The sequence below is a fragment of the Antennarius striatus genome, chromosome 11, assembly GCF_040054535.1.
Source record: "Antennarius striatus isolate MH-2024 chromosome 11, ASM4005453v1, whole genome shotgun sequence".
NCBI lineage: Eukaryota > Metazoa > Chordata > Actinopteri > Lophiiformes > Antennariidae > Antennarius > Antennarius striatus.
In genome coordinates this window covers 2,947,877-2,969,347 of record NC_090786.1, presented here as the reverse complement: position 1 = coordinate 2,969,347, position 21,471 = coordinate 2,947,877, and the positions used below count along the sequence as shown (strand labels likewise).

Sequence of the window (21,471 nt, the reverse complement as noted above, 5' to 3'; positions counted from 1 at the left end):
CTCTGGATGCAGGGCTACGCTAGAGCTTTAGTCTTTATGCTAAGATAGCTAAGCGCTAACAGCATCCTAACACCAGCTCTGTGCTTCAGACAGGACTCTGGTGTCTATATGGAAAGTAGTGATGTCACAGTATCTGAGTTAAGATGTGTTATTGATTAAAAATGAGTCACATGGCACGTAATCTTTACATTTATCCTTTTTTTTTTTTTTTTTTTTACATCGTCAAGCTGTGAATGGAGGGAATGAAAAAAGTCCGTCATCCCAGTTTGTTCATCACGTCCTCCACTGGTGTCCAGTTCTCAGAGGTCGTGTTTGACAGGCAGCCGGACTCATGCAGCTCCTCAAGAGTTCATCAGCCAATCGTTTTGCTCCGATCTGGAGACGCCGCCGTTGTCCCGTCACACCTCGATGACCACGGTGTCCTTACGAAGTTTGGGCTCGTTTGCCAGGTGAGGTTTCTCTGTGCGAGTGTGCCAAACCAGCACCTGTCGGGGGGGAGAAGGGGGAGAGAGGGGTGAGGAAAACTGCTGACGTCGGAGGTTCCGGGTGTTAAATAAAGAACGAAGAGTCTGCGACGCTTCGATGGATGCAGGTGGATGCAGAAAGATTCGACGGCTTAACGTTTAATTATTGGGTTGTGGTTTTTGTGGGTTTCTTGTTGGATTTGATCTTAAAACCATAAAATGTATTTTTGCAAAACAAAACCAAATTGACAGACGACCAAAAACAAAACCACGATCAGATAATATTTAGTGCTGCTCCGATTCTGCACAATGTTTAGTTTTAAATGAGTGGATTCTCTCCTACACATCAGTCTGTGAGTCACTCTTGACGCTTGTGGAGATGCTTGCTTCGGTCACATGACTACCTTCTTAAAGGGGCCGCTGCGGCCGCTAACACATAATACATTTTTTAAATATAAATAAATAAATAAATAAATAAACAAAAGGGGCCACTTCAGCCGCTAACGCAGAATAATTTTTTTAAATTAAAAAAATTTATAAAATTAAAAATAAAATTTAAAAAAAGGGGCCGCTAACACAGAATTCATTACCGCTAAGCTGAAACTCCAAAACTAGCAGAACCAACAACAAAAAAAATGGTGTGACGTTACGAGAACGCAGCTAATAAAGTTGATACAAACTGGATCTACATTTATTATTATATTTAGAAAAAAACTTTTTTATTCTGGTCATATTGTTTTATTTTGTTGTTTTTAATCCGTGAAAATATTGTCTGACGTTTTGCAGCCAAAAACACCGCAGTGGATGAAGAACTCATCGTTTCTTTTTTTTAAGCAAAAACCTAATGAGCTTATAATTTTCCTGCGTGACATTTGTGTGTCCGTCACACACACACACACACACTCACACACACACACATAGGCGTGATTTATTGCTGGCTGCTGCTGTTTCTGGGCCTCTTCAGGTGGAACGTGTCACTTCCTGCCCACTGTGCTGCTAATTGGCCCACTTTGCATATCTAACGAGGCTAATGTAGAATCGCTGCAAAGCTATGGGGAAAACGGGACCGGGCAGAAATCCGTGCACACACACACACACACACACACACACACACCAATTATACAGCAACGCTGCCCTCCTGGCTTCCCTGGACACACTCCTCCTTCCTCCCCGTTTAGCTCATTCATCACGTCCACTTTTTCTCTCCTGGCTTTGCGCTTGTTTTAACTCTCCGTCCTTCCCCCCTGCCAATTCCTGTTCCTCCCTGAGGCAACCTGAAGACAAAAAGCTTTACCAGGTTAGAGGTGTGTTTCTTTCTTCTTGTGCACTAATAGCAGGAGGTGCCAGACGGACGGACGAGGCAGAAACGACTGCTTTCACCTTCAGATGAACAAATTCCCGATCGTTTCGTCTTCGTGTTTGAAGCTCGCGTTGTAAGTTCTGTAGCAAACACGATGGTGTTTATTCAGGAAAAGATGTGCAAGCCTGTGGATTTTAGCTGCTAGCGCTAACAGATGGATAAAAAGATGTAAAGGTGCTGCTTAAAAAATAGCCTCGAACACATCTGAAACAGGCCTGCGCCGCTGTCTCGTCTGGTTCCCCGTTGGAGATGGAATATTTATTCAGTAATGCATTAAAACTACAGAGTTGATAATAAATCAGTGTGGGCGGAGCCGGTGGGCGGAGCCTGATGGGTGACGATCTGATGCGACGCTGGGACGCATCGATAAAATTAGGATTAAAGTTTGAGGCGGAGGTCGATGAGAATGAAATAAAGGTTTTAGTTCGTCGCTCCTCCGTCTTCCTCCTTCGCTACACCTCCAGTCGATTCATCCTCTTCTCCCCACGCAGGCTTTTACTTTCCCTCCCCTCTTCTTTATCTGCTTTTCCTCCTGCGCTATCATCTGTCTCCATCTGCTCCCCTCCTCTCCCGTCCTGTCACCGCTGTCTGTCGCCATTACTCTCCCGCTCTAACTACATCACAGCTCCTGTCGCTCGTCTCCGGATAATGACCCGGCCTCCGGAGGAGCGTCTCTGCCCTCCTCTGTCAAGGTCGGGTTTCGGGGACCCCGAGATCTGATCCCGACACCTCCCTGGGGGGTGGGGGGTCGGATCGGAGTTTTGGCCTTTGAGGAGGGGAAGGAAATCGAGTTATTTCAATCACGGCTACTCAAGTGGGTTTCTGTTTCGCCCTGAAAGCTACTTTAATCTGGAAATGCGGAAATCTGTAAACGACAGACGACTGATGGGCTCTCTCAATGTCGTTTAACTCCCTATGGGGGCGGCTCTGATTGGCCGAAAAGTTGTCATGTGATACTTTTGTTAATATCGACCGGAAAGTGGTTTCTAAATTTGTGCGTCTAATCTTTCGTGAACTCTTCCTTATTTGTTTATTATTGACCGCAAAAAAGCCCTTCAATTTAGTTGATGGTTACCATAGTGACAGTATCTACCAATCAGAAGCTGATGCGTGGAGATGAACCAATGAGAGTCAAGAAATCGAACATGTCGAGACAGAGGCACCTGAAAATGTTATTTCTAAAGTTGTTTAGTTGCACCCACAGTTTTTACGTCTGTAATCCCGCTTCTTTTGTTTTGCAGCGCCTCCTGCTGGTGTGGAGGGTTATCACCGCCCACTTGTGAGTTTATTATTGAATTGAACATTTCGGCAGCGCTAAAAATAAACGGATGAGATCTAAAACATCACGGAATCAGTTTTTAGTTCAACAAAAAACATAGAATAAGCTTTAAAATTGACATCTAATTGATGATCTGATAATAAATCCTACGATTATAAAACACGCACGATTGTGTCGCCGCCTCAGCAGCTTCATAAGCGATGATGTCACATCCCGCTGCTTCTGTCACCGCGAGGATCAACACTGATATGACATCCTCTTGTCAGCGCCACGCCAGCCGATGACTGATGATGTCACAGCCCGCTAATGGTCTGTATTACTATCAGCAGCAGAGCACCTCCATTAGTGTAATGGGGCTGATAATGATGATGATAGTTTCAGCACAGAGCTGTCTGCAGCGGCGCTGAATTATGATCCGTCGGCTCTTGGGGTCTTTATCCTATTCCCCGCAGGGACGCATTTACCCATAACCCACCAGGGACCGACGGCGAGACTCTAACCTGCGAACATACGGCGAATTTAGATGTCGCTTTCGTCGGTTCCAGGTGAGGCAGCTGCTGATGGCGTTTTTTTTCCAACAGAGGCTGGAAAGAGGAGGACGGCGACTCGGCTACGAGCGAAAAATAATTTCTGCTGGCTCAAATATTTATCAGGAGAAGCAAAAACAGAAACAACAACAACAACAACAAAAAAAAATCATGTGAAGTTATAAAAAGAAAACGAAAAACTCCGGAACTTTAACGCTTTCCTTCTTGTTTCTCGTAAATTTCACGGAAACCTGTCGCCTGGATTATGAGCTATAAAAGAAACTGCTTCACTGGACCTCCTCGGGAGAGGAAATGACATCATTACGAGGCTGTGATTGGTCACGCCCACTGCAAAACAGCGTCAATCATGAAACGAATGAAACAAAGAGGCTTCGCTTCATTTCTGTGGCGTCTTTGAACAACCGGAGAAACGACGTTTTAAACCGGAGGAACCCGCTTCCTCCATTCCTCACGGGACGTCTTCAGAGGATGACGGTTGTCACGGCGATGAGCGTCTTCATAAAACCAAACGCCGACGGAGGCCGCGCTGATTTGCGATGAGCCGCGTCGATCTAAGTGGACGCACAACGACGACTGATGGCGCCGTAACGGCGTCGGCGTCCCGCGTCTGAGCTCAGCTGAGTCATCGGTTTACGGATCGCTTTCGTATGAGAGAGAAAAACAAACGGCACGACCTTTGACACTTGGTGCGAGTCAGAAATGGGAAATTATTTTAGGATTGCGTGAATCTGGATTCATTATAATCATTTATGAGGTAATAAAGTTCTTGAAACGGTCTAGAAAAGCTTCAGTTCCCGCCTAAAAAAAACCTCCGGGGAGCGTTTGTTTTCATTTTGTTTGATTGTTAGCAGGATTACCCAAAAACCACCGGACAGATTTGTGCGGATGCTAAATTAATAGGCTAATTAAATCACATCCCATCATTAGCGCGCGAGTGGATCTGACTTTAATTGCATTTGTGTAGCTAAACGAACGCGTAGCCGCTGTTTCAGCAAATATTAAATTAAGGGAAAACAAGACATCTCTGCTGAACGGAAGGGATGGTTTCTCGAGATCTGATTGGTCGGTAGGCGTCAGAACGGGCCAATCGGGTACTCACCCGGGTGCAGTTGTTGGCTTTGGGTTCCAACTCCGTCACCTTGGTGATCTGCTTCAGGAAGTCCGACTCCTGCATCCCCGGTTGGGATCCGCGGCGTTTGAACTGCGCCCGCGGGTTGGCCAGGATCACCTGGAGGTTCACGGCGAAACCTGAGGGAGTGAACGGGGGAGGGGTTAGCCAGAAAAGATTAAATCCACATTATGGGTCTATTGTGATCGCAGCGAGTGCATTAGTGAATCTAATGGCTGCGATACAGCCGATGTGAAATTCATTGAGCGCAGGGGTCCTCCGTTCTCCTGAGATAATTGTGCTGTGGGTGAGGGAGGGGGAGGATGAGGAAGTCAAAATGCGCGGCAGGGGGTGGGGGGTGTTGTGTGGAGGTGGGGGTGCAGATTGATGGCTGGCTCGCCCCCAGGTTCAATCAACCTGATTAGAAGAATTGGCAGCGGAGGGAGAAAATCTGTCAGCGTGCAAATCACCCCGGAAACCAGGAGGTATTAACGGCAAGCAGGGATAGAAGTCAAGGTGGAAAGACGCGTGGCTACGTGCTAAGCTAACCCTTTTCCGTCCCGTAAAGGAGGGGTGTGAAACTCATTTTCACCGAGGGGCCACATCAGCGTAACATCCCCAAAGAAACGGGACGTGGGGATGACACAGAGGGACGCATCATTCGCACATCCGATGTGTCGTCTCGCCCCGAAGCCGGACGTCTGAAGGTGAAACGTTTCATTTACGACAGGGAGTATTATGGGAAAAAAATAAAAAAATCCAAATGGTTGTAAAGATGAGGAAACTCCAGGAACAGAATAAGATTCCCGTTTTTCTCGCCAAGCTTGGGCCAGATTCCTATCGGACGCCAGTTGGCTTTTACTTCCTCTAAGCATTGTCTAAGTTGATGAGTCGAGTCCCTCCAACCTGAAATCAGCGTCTGCCTGGCAATGAGGAAAAAGCACAGTGGCTCAATCTGAAGCATGCGTTTCCGAGTAAATTGGTTGGGCTTTTAAATCGCCCATCGAGACAGGAAAAGTGAAAGCGTGGGCGTCGCTCGAAGCCGAAGCGGCGTTCCTCGGAGCGACGCAGAGTGGCAGAGGGGTCTTTTCAGAGATTTCCGCAATCTTCCAGATGCAGGTTGTCCTCCTGATGACTGAGTATTTGTTTATGCAAATCAGTCGTAGGTGGCTCGCAATTCACTACAAATAATCCAGCATTCAAGCCGTTCCCTCGGTCGCATCCATCGTGTGGTTCCGACGAACGGAGAACGGTCGTGTTGCCCAGAAGTGATGATCCCAAGGGCAAGTCGGGCAAAGTTTCTGAGTCCACGAAACATTTCTTGAGATTGCCGACAAAACGCAGGGCAGGAAACAACGACAAAACATCCGACAGCAACCGCCAAGTCGATGTGGAACTTCAATACCTGAGTTCTTTGGCGTTTCGTTGCAACCTGGAATCGACAGCGTCGACTACCTGAGGGTGTTTTCCTCGTTTCTTTAGGGGTTGTCTGATTTCGTGTCAGTTGGTTGTTGGGTTGTTTCTATTGTTGGAAGCTAACGGCTAATCGCAGAGATAAACGCAGCTCAGGTGAAGCGGTACAAGTGCAATTAAAAGATAGGAGTCTGACGTGGAGCTCCGGGTTTATCCGAGCCGAGTTTGCCCAGGAGACTCCAGTCTAGACTAACTCCGACCCACTTTAGGTCTGACCCACTATCGTTGACCTACATGACGACTGGCACCCGTTTATCACCCTTTTTTGGGGGGCAATGAAGTGATACCGGAACTGTTTTAAGTCTCAGCTTTGGGTGTGGTATGCTAATAGCGGCTAGCCAGCCTCAACAAAAGGACGACCTGTCTTTGTGTCGCTTTGTGTGTGTGTGTGTCTGCTGGATTTATTTCTGCAATCGCTTGTGTTGGCGTCCATTCATGAGCCGACAGGTGCGTCATAATTGCGTGCGTGTGTGTGTGTGTGTGTGTAAATACATCCGACCACAATGAAGCGAGTGGAGCTGGTATCACCGCTGCCCGGCTCAACCGGACCCGACTGAATGGGGCAGAACAATAGCAGCATCCCGCTAACAAAGCGGCGCTGTAACACATAAAGCCAACAGGACACACACACCGCGCCACACACACACACACCCCATTGTAAGCCTTATGAATAATAATATATGAGTGGATGAAGTTTGGGCCATTCTCTTGGCGGACCCATTGTTGTTCTAGCAGAATTCAATGGGGGAGGGGGGAGGCTTCGTAATACAAGCAAGGCAGTAAATCTTAGCATCGCAAATTGACAGTGTAATTATAAAACGTGGTGCAAAAGCAAGGCTGATAATTGGAGTGCGTGTGTGTGTGTGTGTGTGTGTGTGTGTGTGTGTGTGTGTGTGTGTGTGTGGCAGATTGAAGGGGAATGGAGGGGTGTGATGTTGGCTGTGGGTGGTGCTTTTTCCTGCCCCAAATTTTACTTTGAAAGTTTTCCACAGTCTCGCTAATTGAAAAAAACAAAAACAAAACGTTGGATCGAAATTTCCTGGATTCAACTTGATGAGGATTTTCTTTAAATTTCCCTCGTCCCACAAAATTCCACAAATCTGAATTGGGGGAGTGTCTTGATTCATGCCCCCGGTTCCTCTGTAAGGCACCACCACCGGTTACCTGGTGGCCTTCCAGGGACGACTGGACTCCAGGAAGTTGTTTTGCTTGGGTGTTGTCTCAGCAGCAGAATGAGCTCAGCTGGTTATGGCCTTGAGCTGCAAGGCCCTCTGGGAGATGTTGTATTTATAGCGTTGCTGTGATTTTCAGGAGCTGTTTTTGTGGAACAGAGAAGACGGGTCGTCTGACAAAGAGCTTATCCCGTTCCGTCATCAGAGTCTTTTAGGGACACTTGCAGCACCCAGTTCTCGGTAACTTTACCCTGATTGGGTGTCACCTGACACCTCCTTCTGGTTTGGCAGCTACCAGATGGGATGGTGTGACAATGCCAAAGAAAGAGATCCGATCAATGAGTCAATAAAAGGAGCGCCCACTCCCAAAACCCCAGTGCCCCCAGCTGATAACTGTCTGGTGCCGGCGCTGTTCTGATCTCATCTAATCTGTTGCTTTTCAGATTAGTTTCAACTCTGCGATCTTGCTTTAGTGATTTATCTCAGGAATAAACAATCAGGTGGAGTAGCAGCGGAGGAGGAACCATCAGAATACTAAATTGGGACGATCAGATCTCATTTTATGGTAGATTTATTGCCTGGAAAAAGACAGAAGCTCGATAGAAAAGATGTCAGATCTATTTAGGTTTAACTCAAGGAAAGACAGAACAAATCCCCTCCTTTCAAAACCGTCACACGGACAGTCACTGTTGAGTAATCAATGAGGTGATCAATACTTTCATGTCTAAAGAGAGAGAGTTTAATGGTGGAACCTTTCAGCAGAGTCGACCCGAATCAGTAACAGGAGGATATCTGACTCCTTCTACTGAGGTTTGGGCTCCGGATGGAACTGAAATTCTCTGTTGCAGCCAATTAAAAGGCGTTTTTAATCAATCCTGCTGTGATTTCATAATGTCAGACGGTAATGATATCAACACGACGAGGCCGTAACGCCGTGACATTGATGAATGGATGGATCCAGATCCGTCCCGCCTGGTAAACAGGGTTTCTTAGACTTCAAACCGAAGCTTCGTCATCCTGAGGAGCAGCAATCAGTCGGCCGGCGATAATCCTCACGATGAGACATTCTCATTTGTGGAATTATTAGAGGAGCTCTTCAAGAAAATCACATTTATAAAGCCTGGCGGTGGCTGCAAAGTCAAATAAAATGTTCAAGTTAAGGTTCGTCTGCCGGCAGTGTGGATAAAAATGTTTAATTTGTGAGACATTTGGTGTCGGGAGTCAAAGTTGGGTTTATCTTTATAGTCTTTCTATTACAATAATCCCTCGCTTATTGGCCCTTCAAGATGTGCAGCTTTACTACATTGCAGATTTTTAGTATGTAATCATATGATATCAATCCATCAATCAATCAATCAATCAAGTTTTATTTATAAAACGCTTAATTGTGGCAACAGACATTTCAAAGCGCTTTAACAGACAGAAACACCCAACTGAACCCTCCTGAGCATTATAAGCGACAATGGTTGGGAAAAAGTCCCCCATTGAGGAAGAAACTCCGGGCAGGACCCAGACTTTTTTGGGTGGCCATCTGCCCTGATTGGTTTGGTGGAAAAGAAATCAAAGGAGGATAAGGACAGGGTAAGAGAAAGAGAGACAGGGAGAGAGGCAGATAGGCCAGATAGAGTCAGTGTCTTTATGGTTATAGTTAGACGATTTTATCGTTCATGCATTCTTTTGGCTGACAGCATCCAGAATGCGTTCCGAGACTCACAGAACGCAGCGCACTTCCTGGCGCAGTTTTCTTTAATACAAAAGTGTTTTAAAGTCTATCAGAGTGTGGGAAAAGGTAACACAGATATAAGGTGGTTTAATATCAGTATGGGGAGGGTTCATAAACATTTAAATTACCATAAATAATAAAATAAATAGTTTGTCGCTATATTGCAAAATTTCTTTTTTTGCGGGTGGTACTGGAACTCATTAACGGTCAGTAACGAGGTATTACTGTACTCCTTACCTGCCATGTCTGTGGCGAAGGGTCGGTCTGGTCTCCAGCCGGTGTACCAGCCCACAACTTTACCCCCAGACACCAGGGGGCGCTCATACGCTCTCCCGCCTACGAATCCCACAGGCCAAACGGACACACCTCGAGTGCTGCGCATCTGCAAAGAAGGAAAACGACATTCGGTCAAAGCAGAACGCAAATGCATCAATTTTAAAAAATAACAAAGCTTCCGTTCACAAATGAAGACAACTCAAGCAAAAAGGAAGTCCAACAGAATTTGTCTGGATGAAATGAAAAAGCAACCACGGCTGATCCACAATAATTTTTTTCTCGTCATTCTCAACTTACAATCTGCAAGAAGCAAATGGGAACTGATGTGTGAGCCTTGGGGGCGGTGTCCACTCGGAGTGGACGCATTCCAGTTAGGAAGTTAGCGAAGGCCCCGGCGGCGTCGACTCTGAAGTGAATTACTTGTGTGTCAGTTTGCATGAGTGATTAGAGAATTTAATATTATTTGAAATGCGATGGAGAGCTGGGAATCTGAGGCGAACTGAATAGACGACTAAATGAAACCGCGCCGCCGAGCTGCCTTCCATTCTCACAGTGAATGAATTTGCACACAGCCAGAAGCGCCGCGAACCAGAAACGAGACGAAGAGCGAGATAAAAGACGGGGCGGAGGTGGGGGGAGGGGAGTCGAGACTGAGCGAGGTTCCGCGCCGAGTGTCTGCATCCCGGCGTTGTTCGCCGATGCGTTTTGGGATTTGATTTTCCGACCCTCGCCACCCCGAAGCGCATTCATCCAGACGCTGCTGCTCTTCTTCCTCACCCAAACAGCCTCCAGCCAGTCACTCCTGACAAAACAAGCAAACAAACCCAAATCAGTAGGCAGCGCTGCGTTACCGCGCCCCCAACATCACAAAGAGTTCTGGCATTTAAAGCCAAGGGAAACCAAGTTTTAGAGGATTCACTGAAGTGGAAGTTAGCAAAACTTACAAACAATCGCAGAGGAAGAGGTCGGAGAGCGAAGAACGGCCGAGTGGTCTGCAGGAAAATAGAGATAGACTAAAAGGTTTTTGATGAATAATTGAGGCGAAATTGGACGTTCTTGCTGTTTTTTCCAGCTCGGTATGCCGATGACATCCCAGCGAGCCTCCAATCAGGTGCAGAAAAGATCGGCGTTGATGTATTCTTGATGGAAGGAACTGTCAATCCGCCATTGACGGCCCAATTAGGGGGATGTCTGCCGCAAGCGGCGCGTATCGGACCTCGCCGGTGTTCAGTGACAGAAGAACCAGCGAGGAAATGAAAAAGTTTTGATTCACAAGCAGCTCAAAGTCTGAACTGATGATGGAGGAAGTAGCATCTCGCAGTAATACGCAAATTTATAGAGAATGAAGAGTGAGAGTAAAAATAGAAGGAAGGAAATCAGGTGAAGGCAATCATGAAAAGACAACTTCTGAAGAGCAAACGTCTTGGATTGAGCATCGCGCTCATTAAGATCTTTGTTAAGACCCACAGGCTGAAAGTGTCAATCTAAAAAGATATCTCCTTGGTCTTGACAACCGATTGTGAGCAATGCCCTGAGATCAGAGCTGGTGAAAAGCGCTGGAAGGTTCACGGAGTCACGTCTGACAGAAAAACAGGCCTTTGAGTTCCTTGACTTCCCTAAAAGCCCTGTCTTTCTTTACTCAGAATTTAAATAGCGACAGGAAATAAATAACAAACGTGTTTCTGTCAGCCGTGCATCAAGGTGGACAAACGTGACCCAGAAATTTATACGAGGCAGAATAATTGGATCTTTTCTACCCGGCCAGTCCTCCACGGAGGAGCTGATGGAACGCCGCGCCGATGCGCGATCAATCAAGAGCGATGACAGACGAGAATCATAGATAAAAAGGATAGGATGGGATCTTAAAAGGCATCTGAGGATGGATGTGAAAGGTACGGAGTACACGAACGCAACACAAGCAAGAAAAACCAAGTGTCGGATGCCTTTTTAGGTCTAGTTCCATTTGGTCTCTTGTAGTCTTGGTCTAGTCTAGTCTCAACATTGCCATCCAGGTAATTAGCTACAGAAATGCTAATGAAACGTCGGGATGCTTTCTAACTTTGGACACAACCAGGAAACTACATCCTGGTCAACCACTGCCCAGTCCAGTTGTGGACGAATCACAGGCTGATATTTGTCTTTTCATCTTCCTGTTGGAGAGGAAGTAGAGAGACGTGTTCCCCAAAAGGCCGCCTGTCCAGTTCTACTTTTAAATGCCAGGAAAAAAACTGTCAATTCAAATGAAAACACGGCCTCCTGTGGTCCAGAACGAGGAGCTACAAGTCAAAGCGGCCAATCTGAAAACTGTGGTATCCAACAGATTCAAAGTCTGACAAATGTCTGATTTTCTACCCGATAGATGAGTGAAAACATCATTTTCCATGATCCCACGCTGTGTGTTGTTTTTATTGCGTCGTTATTGTTAAAAGACCCCAAGAGAAAGAAGCTGCTGTGTGTTTAAGGGAACGGATAAAGACCCATATTGATATCGAGCTGCTGGATGTAAAGATTCATATCTTTAGATTAGGAAGCCTTCAGCTTCCTTCTCTTCCTCCTTTCCTTTCCTTTACTTTCCTTTTTTTTCCTTTCCTTTCCTTTCTTTTCATCCTCTCTCTCTCACGCTGTTCCTGGATGACATCAGCAGCTTTGAAGCCCGTTCCCCGATAACGCCGCGGACCGTGTTCGCCCTGGTGAGTCTTAAACCTTCCACCCTTTGTTCCCGCCGCTCTCTCTCTCTCTCTCTCTCTCGGGTCGGTTTTCAAGGCGATGCCTCCCCTGCTTTGTGGAGAGTGAGATAAAACGAAACAGAAAGAGAGGATGACTCTTCCTGATGGTCGTTCCCAGATCGTTCCTGGAGTACGATCGTTATTTCGGCTTAGCGGCGAAGTCCTAGTTTGACTGCTGATGATCCCCGAGTTCCAGAGATGCTCATCAAAGCTCAGCTCTGCAGATTATTAGAAAGGAAGCCGAGTGTGGGGGTTCCAGGAGGTTTCAGGGGTTTCCAGTGCGTTCCAGGGATTTCCAGGGGGGTTCCAAGAGGTGCAGGGGAATGCTCAGATTACTAGATATGTGTTGCTAAATTGCAATGAAATAACTCATTTCCAGGGTAAATGCACTCGCTAATCTTCGTCCTTGTTTCTGTTGACTGAAATTCATTTGAGCGTTTTCGACCTGGATTAAAAAGAATCCTTATGAGCTTTTACTGATTTTTTTTTTCTAAGCCTCATCCGAGGGAAAGCGTTGATCTTTTTCTGCGTCGCATAAAATCCTGATGGCCGGCAGGTTCCTGAAGGTCAGACATGAAGATGAAACGAAACCACGACCACGTCTGAAAAATCCATTGAAACGCGGAAAAAACAGCTGAAAGACGCTAAAAAGGGGGAAGCATACATATCATGTGATGATGACTTTGCTACTTCGCTTACGAAAGCGTATGTATCCTGACTTTTTTTGGCTTTATCACGACAGGAAGTCCATATAAGGAGTAAAATATCAATGATCTGGTTGAAACGACAGTTTTGCACAAACCTGCAGATCTTCTGCAGGATGCACTAAAAGCGCGTTTTGAGATCTGCAGGCTGCGGCTTCCCTCCACGACTGGACGGCTGCCAGGCAACATCATTATTCGAGTAAAATAAATCTGTTTATCTCGGATGGCAGCGCCATTAGGCGCAAAATCACACTCAGGACCTTCCAGATATTCCTCCCGCAGAGTCGGAGGATGAAACCGTCGAATTAAAACGACAAGTTAATCTTTGCCCCTGCACACAAAGCAAGCACTTGACAGGTGAAGTCCAAATCGTTTTAATCAAGCGAAGAAGAAGAAGAAAGTACAACTTTATTTAAAAGTTAAAAAGAAGCCGATTCTGCAGACGTTCCATCAGATATCAGAGACACGTTTCTTGTCGGGTCCTGATGCTGCAGATGTTGCCTCGATTTCATTTCCAACTTCTGCACAAACCTTCTTATAGACAGCGACGACGACAACTGCGTGCCAAAGTGATTGCTGGGAGCCAAACGCGGTGGGCTGGTGGCATTTCAACAGATGGCGCGTCATTCTGCTCGCTAGCGACGCTCCATCTGCAGATCGCGTCGACGCGGGAGAAGTTTGCAGTGCAAAACTTCGTCGTACTTTAGGTTCTGTTCATCATTCCGTACCTGCTGGCGTACAGAAATGCCCCGCTGAGGGGGGGTGGGGGGTGGGGAATGCAAATACAGAGGGACCAAATCAAACTCCAAGTGAACAGTTGGGGAAAAAAACGTATTTACATTCTCCAGGACATTTATATGCTGTGACCTCGCCACAGTAGATATATGCAAATGATCCTAATCTAGTCTCTGGATCTTCTCGATGGCATCAATTTGCATTAAGCAGTGATTTAAAGTTAATACCAGCACGTTGCATTGCATTAGGGGTAATTTTATTTCAGCCATGGATAATTTAATAGACTCACGGAACAGTGCGGAGGTTCGGTCAGATCAGAAAGGACCAGGATGGAGTCCAGACTGAAGCTACAGCTGAGATATCAGAATCACATTTGATTTTTTAGAACGTTTCTAGATATAGGAAGAAAAAAACCCTCACAAATACTGATATTTAGCATGTTTAGGTCATGCCTCTAGTTAATTCTGTACAGGCTGACAACAGGACGCCTCCTAGAAGTTACCCTATTACAGTCGGGATGAGATTTTTTTATACTGATGACGCTTTAATTAACTCTACCAACAAGTTTCGAGGTGTTGATGATTCGTTTACATCGACTCTCACGGTCGCAACATGAAATCCACGCAGACTTGAGGTGGGAGGAATAATCCCGTGTTTAAATATTTACAAGTCAACAGCGAGCAGAGGATGGATTAGCTTTATTAGCGTTGAGCCGCACTCGCCCATCCTTCATCGTGGAGAACACTTCTGCTGAAAATAAACAAAGCCAAGTTGAAGTTTCCTTCACATCTGACTGAGAGAAATTAATGAACGGGTGATAAAATGACCTCAGCTGTAAATTAGTTCATAAATATTTAATAATCTTTACGCAGGAGGGATGAAGCGCCGCGTTCTCGGAGCCATCCCTCGGAAAAGCTTCTGTTGGTGCGTCAGCAGTAAGATGTTAACGCAAACGTCCAGCAGGGGCGAAAGGTCGGTTAAAACTGATCACAGATCAGTCTGAATCAATTAAAAACCAGCGAAGAGATCCGGTCTCACTGATGTCGTATCCATCCGCCAACTAGCGGTGGTGTTCCGTATCTCGGCTTGTGTGTCAAACAACAATATGGACAGTGTGACGGCTCGTATCTCAAATAACTTGTATGTTGAGCAGCTCATATCTTGAGGTTCTAGAGAAGTTTTTAAATAAACTGAAGAAGAGAAACTGTTGGTTCCTTTGTCTTCATGCAACTAGTGCGTGTCTGTTGTGACATATCAGCAGTTCTGACGTCTGTGTCGCTAATTGTTTCTTTAAAACTAATCAAGACGGAGGTGACAAAAATCTGCAAAGCCTCACATGTCATCCTGAATGACGATGTTGGGTTTGTGTCTTCCACCGTAGGCGAGGTAAAAATCCATATTTTTAAAGGACTGCACGCGTCTTTTCAAGCTCGGCTGCAGCTCTTTGCAAACAATATCTGTATTGATCGTCACAGCAACGAGCGGCTAAATATTTACGACGGGTTTGTAATTGAACGTGGGTAGGCGCTCGCCGCTGTACCTGAGCTTTGTGTTGCTGCATGTCATTCCTGCACACCGCAGTAAATCGGTCCACATCTGAGAACACAAAGTAAACCCTCCTGATCAGGTCTGTCATCAACAACCGAGTCAGCAGCTTCCCCACAGGGACGGAACCGGGCGGGGGGAAATAGTGGAGGTTTGTGTTCGGGGGTCACAGTGGGATTTTCTGGAGATAATGTTGTTTTTCTAGTCGGGCACCACAGGAATATGTCTTTGCTCGGGTTGTAAAGGAAAACAAAAACAAAAAACGACTCGATAAATTTGGTGAGTCCAAACATTCGGTGTGTTTTCATTGTCTGCAGAAACACATTTCACGTCTGACGGCGGCGGTCGTTAGGTGTTCATTGGTTTCTGGTGCAAGGCAAATCGTTTCCTCGTTGGACGTCAATACGCTCGGGGGGTAGGAGATGAGGCCGACAACCTTCTGCAGAAATAAACATGTTTACACACTGGTGCTAAAACAAAACAAAAAAAGCATTTGTAGTCGCTGTAGCGTTCGTTCAGGGTGTGGTCGTACGTTTAAATCACTCTAAAGTTACAGTAATCCCTCGTTACTCGCGGTTGAAGCGTTCCAGGACCACCCGTGGAAAATGAAATTCCACGATATAGCGACAAACTATTTATCTTATTATTTTTTAACGCTTATAAACCCTCCCCATACTAATATTACTCCTTCTTCGACCAACAATAATCCAATTTCCACCGGCACCCTGTAGGCGAACAGCACCGATGGCGGTCGTTCGTTAACCCGGGCCTCGACTGATCCGGTATGGAAGTCATAGGTTTGATTTGGCAAAAGTTTTATGTGGGATGCCCATCCTGACACAACCCTCTGTATTTATCCGGGCTTGGGACCGGAAAATAATACGCTGGCTTGTGTCCTCTTGCGGCCACATTCCACATGTCACGTGACTACCTACGAAAAATCCGCGATGTAGTGAAGCCGCGCATCTTGAAGCGCGAATAAGCGAGGGATTATTGTATATCCAAAAACTGTCCAGCTTTAGCGTTCGGCAACCCCCGTGACGCACGAAAGTGGATGAAGCGGTACGGAAAAATTAATGAATGTACGTGCAAATGCTAGCACCACCTGCTGGTCGGATAAACCTTTAAACAAACTACTAGCTGGGTTTGGCTAGCTCGGTAGTGCCGAGCTAGATGGACTTTGAGTTCTAAAAAGGCTAAAAAAAGCATACAAGAGTCATGGATGTCAAGATCAAATCTTCACGTGACTCCGAATGGAAGCAAAGCAATTGAAAGACGGGAATGACTCCTGGACCTATCTGCTGATGAAGCTGTGAAGGTCCACCGGTGGAGTCTTCATCAGTGGACTCTGCAGCTCATTATCCACACGGATCTGTTCGGCAAAGGGCAGACGCCGCGGCGAGATAACAAACAATCCATCTTTTGCCACGCGCAGGGAAAATAATATCAAGATGCGGCTCGGCGGCGCGACAACCAGCCACGTCCTGACAAATTACAGCCCCGGCAGCTCCGCCAGTAAACGCACGCTATTTACAAGTAAACAAAAGGAAAACTGGGGGGTGAAAAATATACTGGAGGGGGGAATCACATTTCATCCGACCGACTGGGAGCGTCGAGACTCGGGCCGCATAATCGACTCTGACTCCCTCCCCTGCAAACAAATAGGTGAGAAGTGAGTTTTGTGTACACACAAAGAGACTCTTAATGATGGAGGATATGAAATCCATAATGGATGTTCTTGTTTCCTGCCTCTCCCCCCCCACCCCCAGAGGAAAAGTTGGGGAGTTGACTGCGCGCCGGGACGGGCACTGGGCGGCGAGGTACCGGGCGCGGGTTTTTTAATCAAGTGTATTTTTATCTGCGGGTTGTTAATATGCGCGGCGAGGGCAATCTTAGAAACGGAGGGGAAAGAAATGAGCTGGGAGAAAATGAATGAATCAAATTAGAGCGGCTGCGAAAGTGTGATGCAACGGTCCGTGATGCAAACGCACCCAGAATGCTTTATGGGTGCGTTTGGAAATGAGACGCAAGGAGGGGGAGTGATTTCTCTATCACAGAGAGAATCCTGCACGTATCCTGTGACGTCATGCAACGCTTCACCTCAGGGGGGCGTTAAGGAACGGCAGGGCGGACCTGATTGGGAGGACGAGTTAGCTTAGCTTAGCATTAGAGCTTGCAACTTCTTCTTTTTTTTTTTTTTTAAAGCTTGATGGGAATCAATGAGTCCGATCGATAACAGCAGTCTGTCTGACATGCCAGACTTTAGTCTGATTACATTTAGCCGCTAATGAGCGGCGTGACTCCGCCCACATCATCAACCCGTCTGAAGGTCATTTCGCTAGAATTAACTTGTGGTAGAAACAAAATCCTCGGATGTCTCCTCGGTTGCAAGTCTCGGGATAAAACTTCATGTACAACAAAGCTAAAAGCCTCGCTAATGAATAGCGGGATCTCTATACCTGTGGGCGGGTCTAAAAGGGAGGGCTTTTCCAAATGGAGAGGTTTTTACATTTACAGCTATGCCTGTAACCTTTCCCTCTCCTTCCTACCTCTCTCCCCCATCCTCACCCTCCTCCCCATCCGAGCGCAAACGACTCCTCCTGCAGAGGTTGGTCTCCTTTCCGCTTCGCCTCCCTGACATCACAACCCCCTGATCCTCCTGCTCTCACTACACTCTGTAATTATGATAATTGCTCATAGGGGTTGGAGGAAATTGAATTTCCCGTTTTGCTCTGGTTCCTTTATCCCAGCAGCTTCACTTTTATGCCCCCCACCCCAACCCAACCCCAACCCATGATTCCTTGCAGGCTTGGAAACCCGATCAAACCTACCATTAATGATTGCATGTGTGCTTTTGTCGTAATTTAGCCAGTTAGCCAAAACCGACAGACTGTCCAACCTTTACAATCCTTAAATAATGTCGGTTCTAAATTCTTTATCTATATGTTGGACTGGATCTCCATCACAGAACCCAGCAGAACTTGGTTGCTGTGGTATCACTGGGATCCAAAATGTTGGGGATACAGGTGGACAGAGGGGGGTTCGTCCCTTTGTCGTGTTCTAGAACTGCTTTCTGGAACTCGTCAGAAATATTCACGGTTCACGCTTCCTCCCTTGCTGCAGGTCCAGACAACCCCCCCCAGCTGAATCTTTTTGAGTGGGAGTTGAATTTTATTTAGCTGCTGTGTGGTCGGACTGAAACACCTCGGTCTTATCAAATGTGAAGGTTCTACTTGGAACAAGAACGACGGATACCGTTATATTCGTTTCCCTGTTCCTGATCAGATCACTTCGAGATCTTCTTTTTTATCTTCCTCTTCTGAATTTAATTTTTCAAGCCTTTTTTTTTCTGTATCCTTTACTTATCGATGTCTCTTCCTCTATATAAGCAGGATTCGCCTGCTTTTTTTATCCCTCTATCAAAAGCAGGATTCGCCTGCCCCCTCGTTTTCCTATGGAATGACGCTGTGCAGCAGAAACAGGACAGGGACTGTGGGTTTTTACGAGGTCATTAACTCTCCCTGTAGATTTATTATACTTAGAGGGGTTTGATAAAATCTGCATTCACCTCTTATTTTCCCATTTTTATTTCTACATCCTTTGCATAAAAACCTCACAGCTGATTATTCTAAGGAATATTATCCTCAGCTGTCACGATAAAATAATTCTTTCCTGCTTGAAGGCGCCGCCCACAATAAGCACCGATACCGCCACCGGTTAAAGCCCACAGACAGTTTCTGCAGGTTATTACTGCCATATGACAGCCTATTATCTCTCTATGACAGGCCATTACCTGCACAGAGGAGCCGGGTAATGAAACAGGCAGGGCGACAGAGGGAAGACAGTGTGCTATCAACAAATCAAACAGATGCACTTTACGCCAAGCTGCAGAGACTACGTATGGGAATGGACTCCACTAGAACCCGGAGGTTCTGACACCATGAGTCCGAGAGCCGGAGCGGTATTCCAATTAAAGATGGATTTCTGGAGCGCGAGCAATGGTAGGAATTCAATTTGAGATTGGCCGCTCCTTTGGATTATTTGCATTTGGACTTTTAGACACGCTTTATCGATCCCAGGCTGTTACGGAATGGGCAGCCGCTGGAGGTAGCCGTTGCCTGTGGGAAACACAGATGGGAAAGCTCCAGGTACGTCTGAACTACAACACGGCAACCCCCTCCCCAGGGTTGCCGTCCGTGGCGCCATTTTAGCAAATTACAGCAATTTGGTTGGCCTGTGAATGGCGGCAATCAGAGTGAAGAATGGCCAATCAGAGAGGCAGTCGTTGGAGGCGATTGTGCGTTACCGGCGGTGAGAGGATTGTTTAGTAATTAGCAGAGTCGTGTGGAGTTGAGACGAAGGACAAAGGATGAGCGGTGACGACACTCATGTCACGTGTCGACGCCCCCCAACAGCTCGTCAATGAATGTGTTTTCATCAATATTCATACGATGAACAGCCTTCAATCCAGGATATTTTACCTTTTTTTTAAATTTTTTTTAAAGCTTTCGAAGGCAAATTCTGTTCAAACACATTTAAATCTTCTGAAAGGGAAACTTTTTTCTATGCAGACGAGGTCAGGCGAGGTTGGAGACATGTTGGTTCGAGTCCAGCTTAGGTTTTAGGAACAAAAAGCACTCTGGGTAAGATTTAGACCAAGATTGGATTTGTGCTTAAATGTTCCAGAGAAGAAAAGTAGTCCATTATCGGTAAATATTTGCCTCAGCTCGGCGAGACGAGGCTTTACAATCACACACAGACACGATTTTTCTTAATTCCCTTGACGGCGAGTCGACAGCGATGGCGGCGAGGTAAAGATTTGAAAGTGGGAGCGCCATCCATCTCTCTCCTCTCTCCTTCTGTCAGTCCGTCCTCCTCCTCTTCATCTTGTCCTCCTCCTTCCTTTCAGCCTTCGCTCGTCTCTCATTCTGAAGACTCTCCTTCACAGTCACTGCTAGAATTTACCTGAGGTGAAGGCGGAGTTCGAGCTCAAAAGAAGCGCTGACGCTGTCTAAAACGGGCTCAACGGCCAGTCCCAAGAAGACCGCATCGGAGACAGATGGAGACAGAACCATAAATACAGGTGTCGTCAGCAACAAGCATCCGGTCACACCTGGAGGCGAGTCGGAGTCCCAGAGGGGGGAAAAAAGATGCTGCTCGTCTCTGGGCGGCAACAGGAAGTCAGGGAGGAAGTGACCTCCAGACTGAACCCAGGATCTCCAGGAGCTCAGAACCTGTTGTGATAATACTACACTACACACATCATGTCCTACCTGTGTTGTACTGCCTGTTGTACTGCCTGTTGTACTGCCTGTTTACCGTGGGTCAGAGAGGACTAATGTCATCTGTGCTGTAAGTCGTACATACCTGTATATGGTAGACTTGACAATAAAGCTGACTTTAACTTTGATACCAGGTTTAGCAAGAATCCACCTGAGCACGTGAGCTGATGACGTCGATTTTTGTGCAAAAAAACCCCAACAAACAAACAAACAAACAAACAACAAAAACAAAAAGCGCAAAAGTTTGAAAGAAACGCGGGGTTACCTCTTCGAACAGCTCCAGGCTGTACGTGTTGTCGTCATCCGCGAAAAACACCACCCCGACGTCCCGCCGGTTCCGGTGCTGCCGGAGCCACGTGACAGCCACGTTCCGCTGCTCGGTGGCGCGCGGCATTCCCGCGCGCTTGAACCGGCGCGGAGTGAACACGTGCAGGTGCGTGAACGGCACGCCGCACCGCGCCAGGAAGCGCGCCACCAGCTCCGTGCGCGTGGTCGAGTCCTCCACCACGATCCAGTGGAAGCGGGGGACCTGGCGGAAGGCGTGCGCCAGGCGGGTGAGCTCCGCTTTCTGCACCGGGCGGGTGTAAGTCGGGGTGATGGCGTAGATGACCGGCAGGGCGGAGCGGTTCCCGGGCGCGCCGGTGAGGGCCTCCCGCTGCGCCCCGCCGGTCCGACCGGCAACCGGAGCCCGGATCGTCCGTTTGCTGTCGATATCGATCATGATGATGACGATGAGGACCCAAGGGAGCAGGATGAAGAAGCGGCTGAAGAACACCGATTTCATGGCGAGGCTGAAGTTCCAGTGCGCCCCCCTTTTTTTTTTCTTTCTTTCCTCTCACTCCATCACCAACAGAAATGCACCAACCGCAACTCCAAGAGCCCCCTTCTTCCTTCAACCCCCCCCTTCGGTTTTAATCCTCCAAACCTCGACAGGAGTCCGTTTCCAACTACGGTCACGGAGCGCAGTCCCGGCGGGACCGTTTCCCCGAGTTTCCCTCCTCTTCCTCCCTCCTCCTCCTCCTCCTCTCGGATGGGACTTGAACGCGTCGCACCTTTCCCTCCTCCTCCCCCCCCCC

General features: G+C 47.1%; 2 protein-coding genes across 2 annotated transcripts in view; one reads left to right on the top strand and one right to left on the bottom strand.

Annotated features, from left to right (window-relative positions):
- Positions 1–362, top strand: part of smap1 (small ArfGAP 1) — a 44,383-nt gene extending 44,021 nt beyond the window's left edge. The window contains exon 11 of the mRNA XM_068327371.1: positions 228–362. Coding sequence (XP_068183472.1) covers positions 228–233 — 6 coding nt within the window. The 3' untranslated portion in view covers positions 234–362. The remainder of the gene's footprint in view (positions 1–227) is intronic.
- On the bottom strand, positions 346–21,210 carry b3gat2 (beta-1,3-glucuronyltransferase 2 (glucuronosyltransferase S)). Its single transcript, XM_068327372.1, has 4 exons — positions 20,661–21,210; positions 9,365–9,509; positions 4,751–4,899; positions 346–485 (listed from the first exon to the last, which is right to left on the bottom strand). The coding sequence occupies exons 1-4, from the start codon at positions 21,177–21,179 to the stop codon at positions 399–401; spliced, it is 900 nt and encodes a 299-aa protein (XP_068183473.1). The 5' UTR covers positions 21,180–21,210; the 3' UTR covers positions 346–398.
- Between the last annotated feature and the right edge of the window lie 261 nt (positions 21,211–21,471).

Bases quoted from the DNA above. Each gene is read 5' to 3' on its own strand.
- b3gat2 (XM_068327372.1), bottom strand. From the start codon at position 21,179: ATGAAATCGGTGTTCTTCAGCCGCTTCTTCATCCTGCTCCCTTGGGTC. The intron at 9,510-20,660 runs GTAACCCCGCGT...CCTTCTTTGCAG, and splicing joins GCCTGGAGCTGTTCGAAGAG to ATGCGCAGCACTCGAGGTGT. The intron at 4,900-9,364 runs GTAAGGAGTACA...TCACTCCCTCAG, and splicing joins CTTCGCCACAGACATGGCAG to GTTTCGCCGTGAACCTCCAG.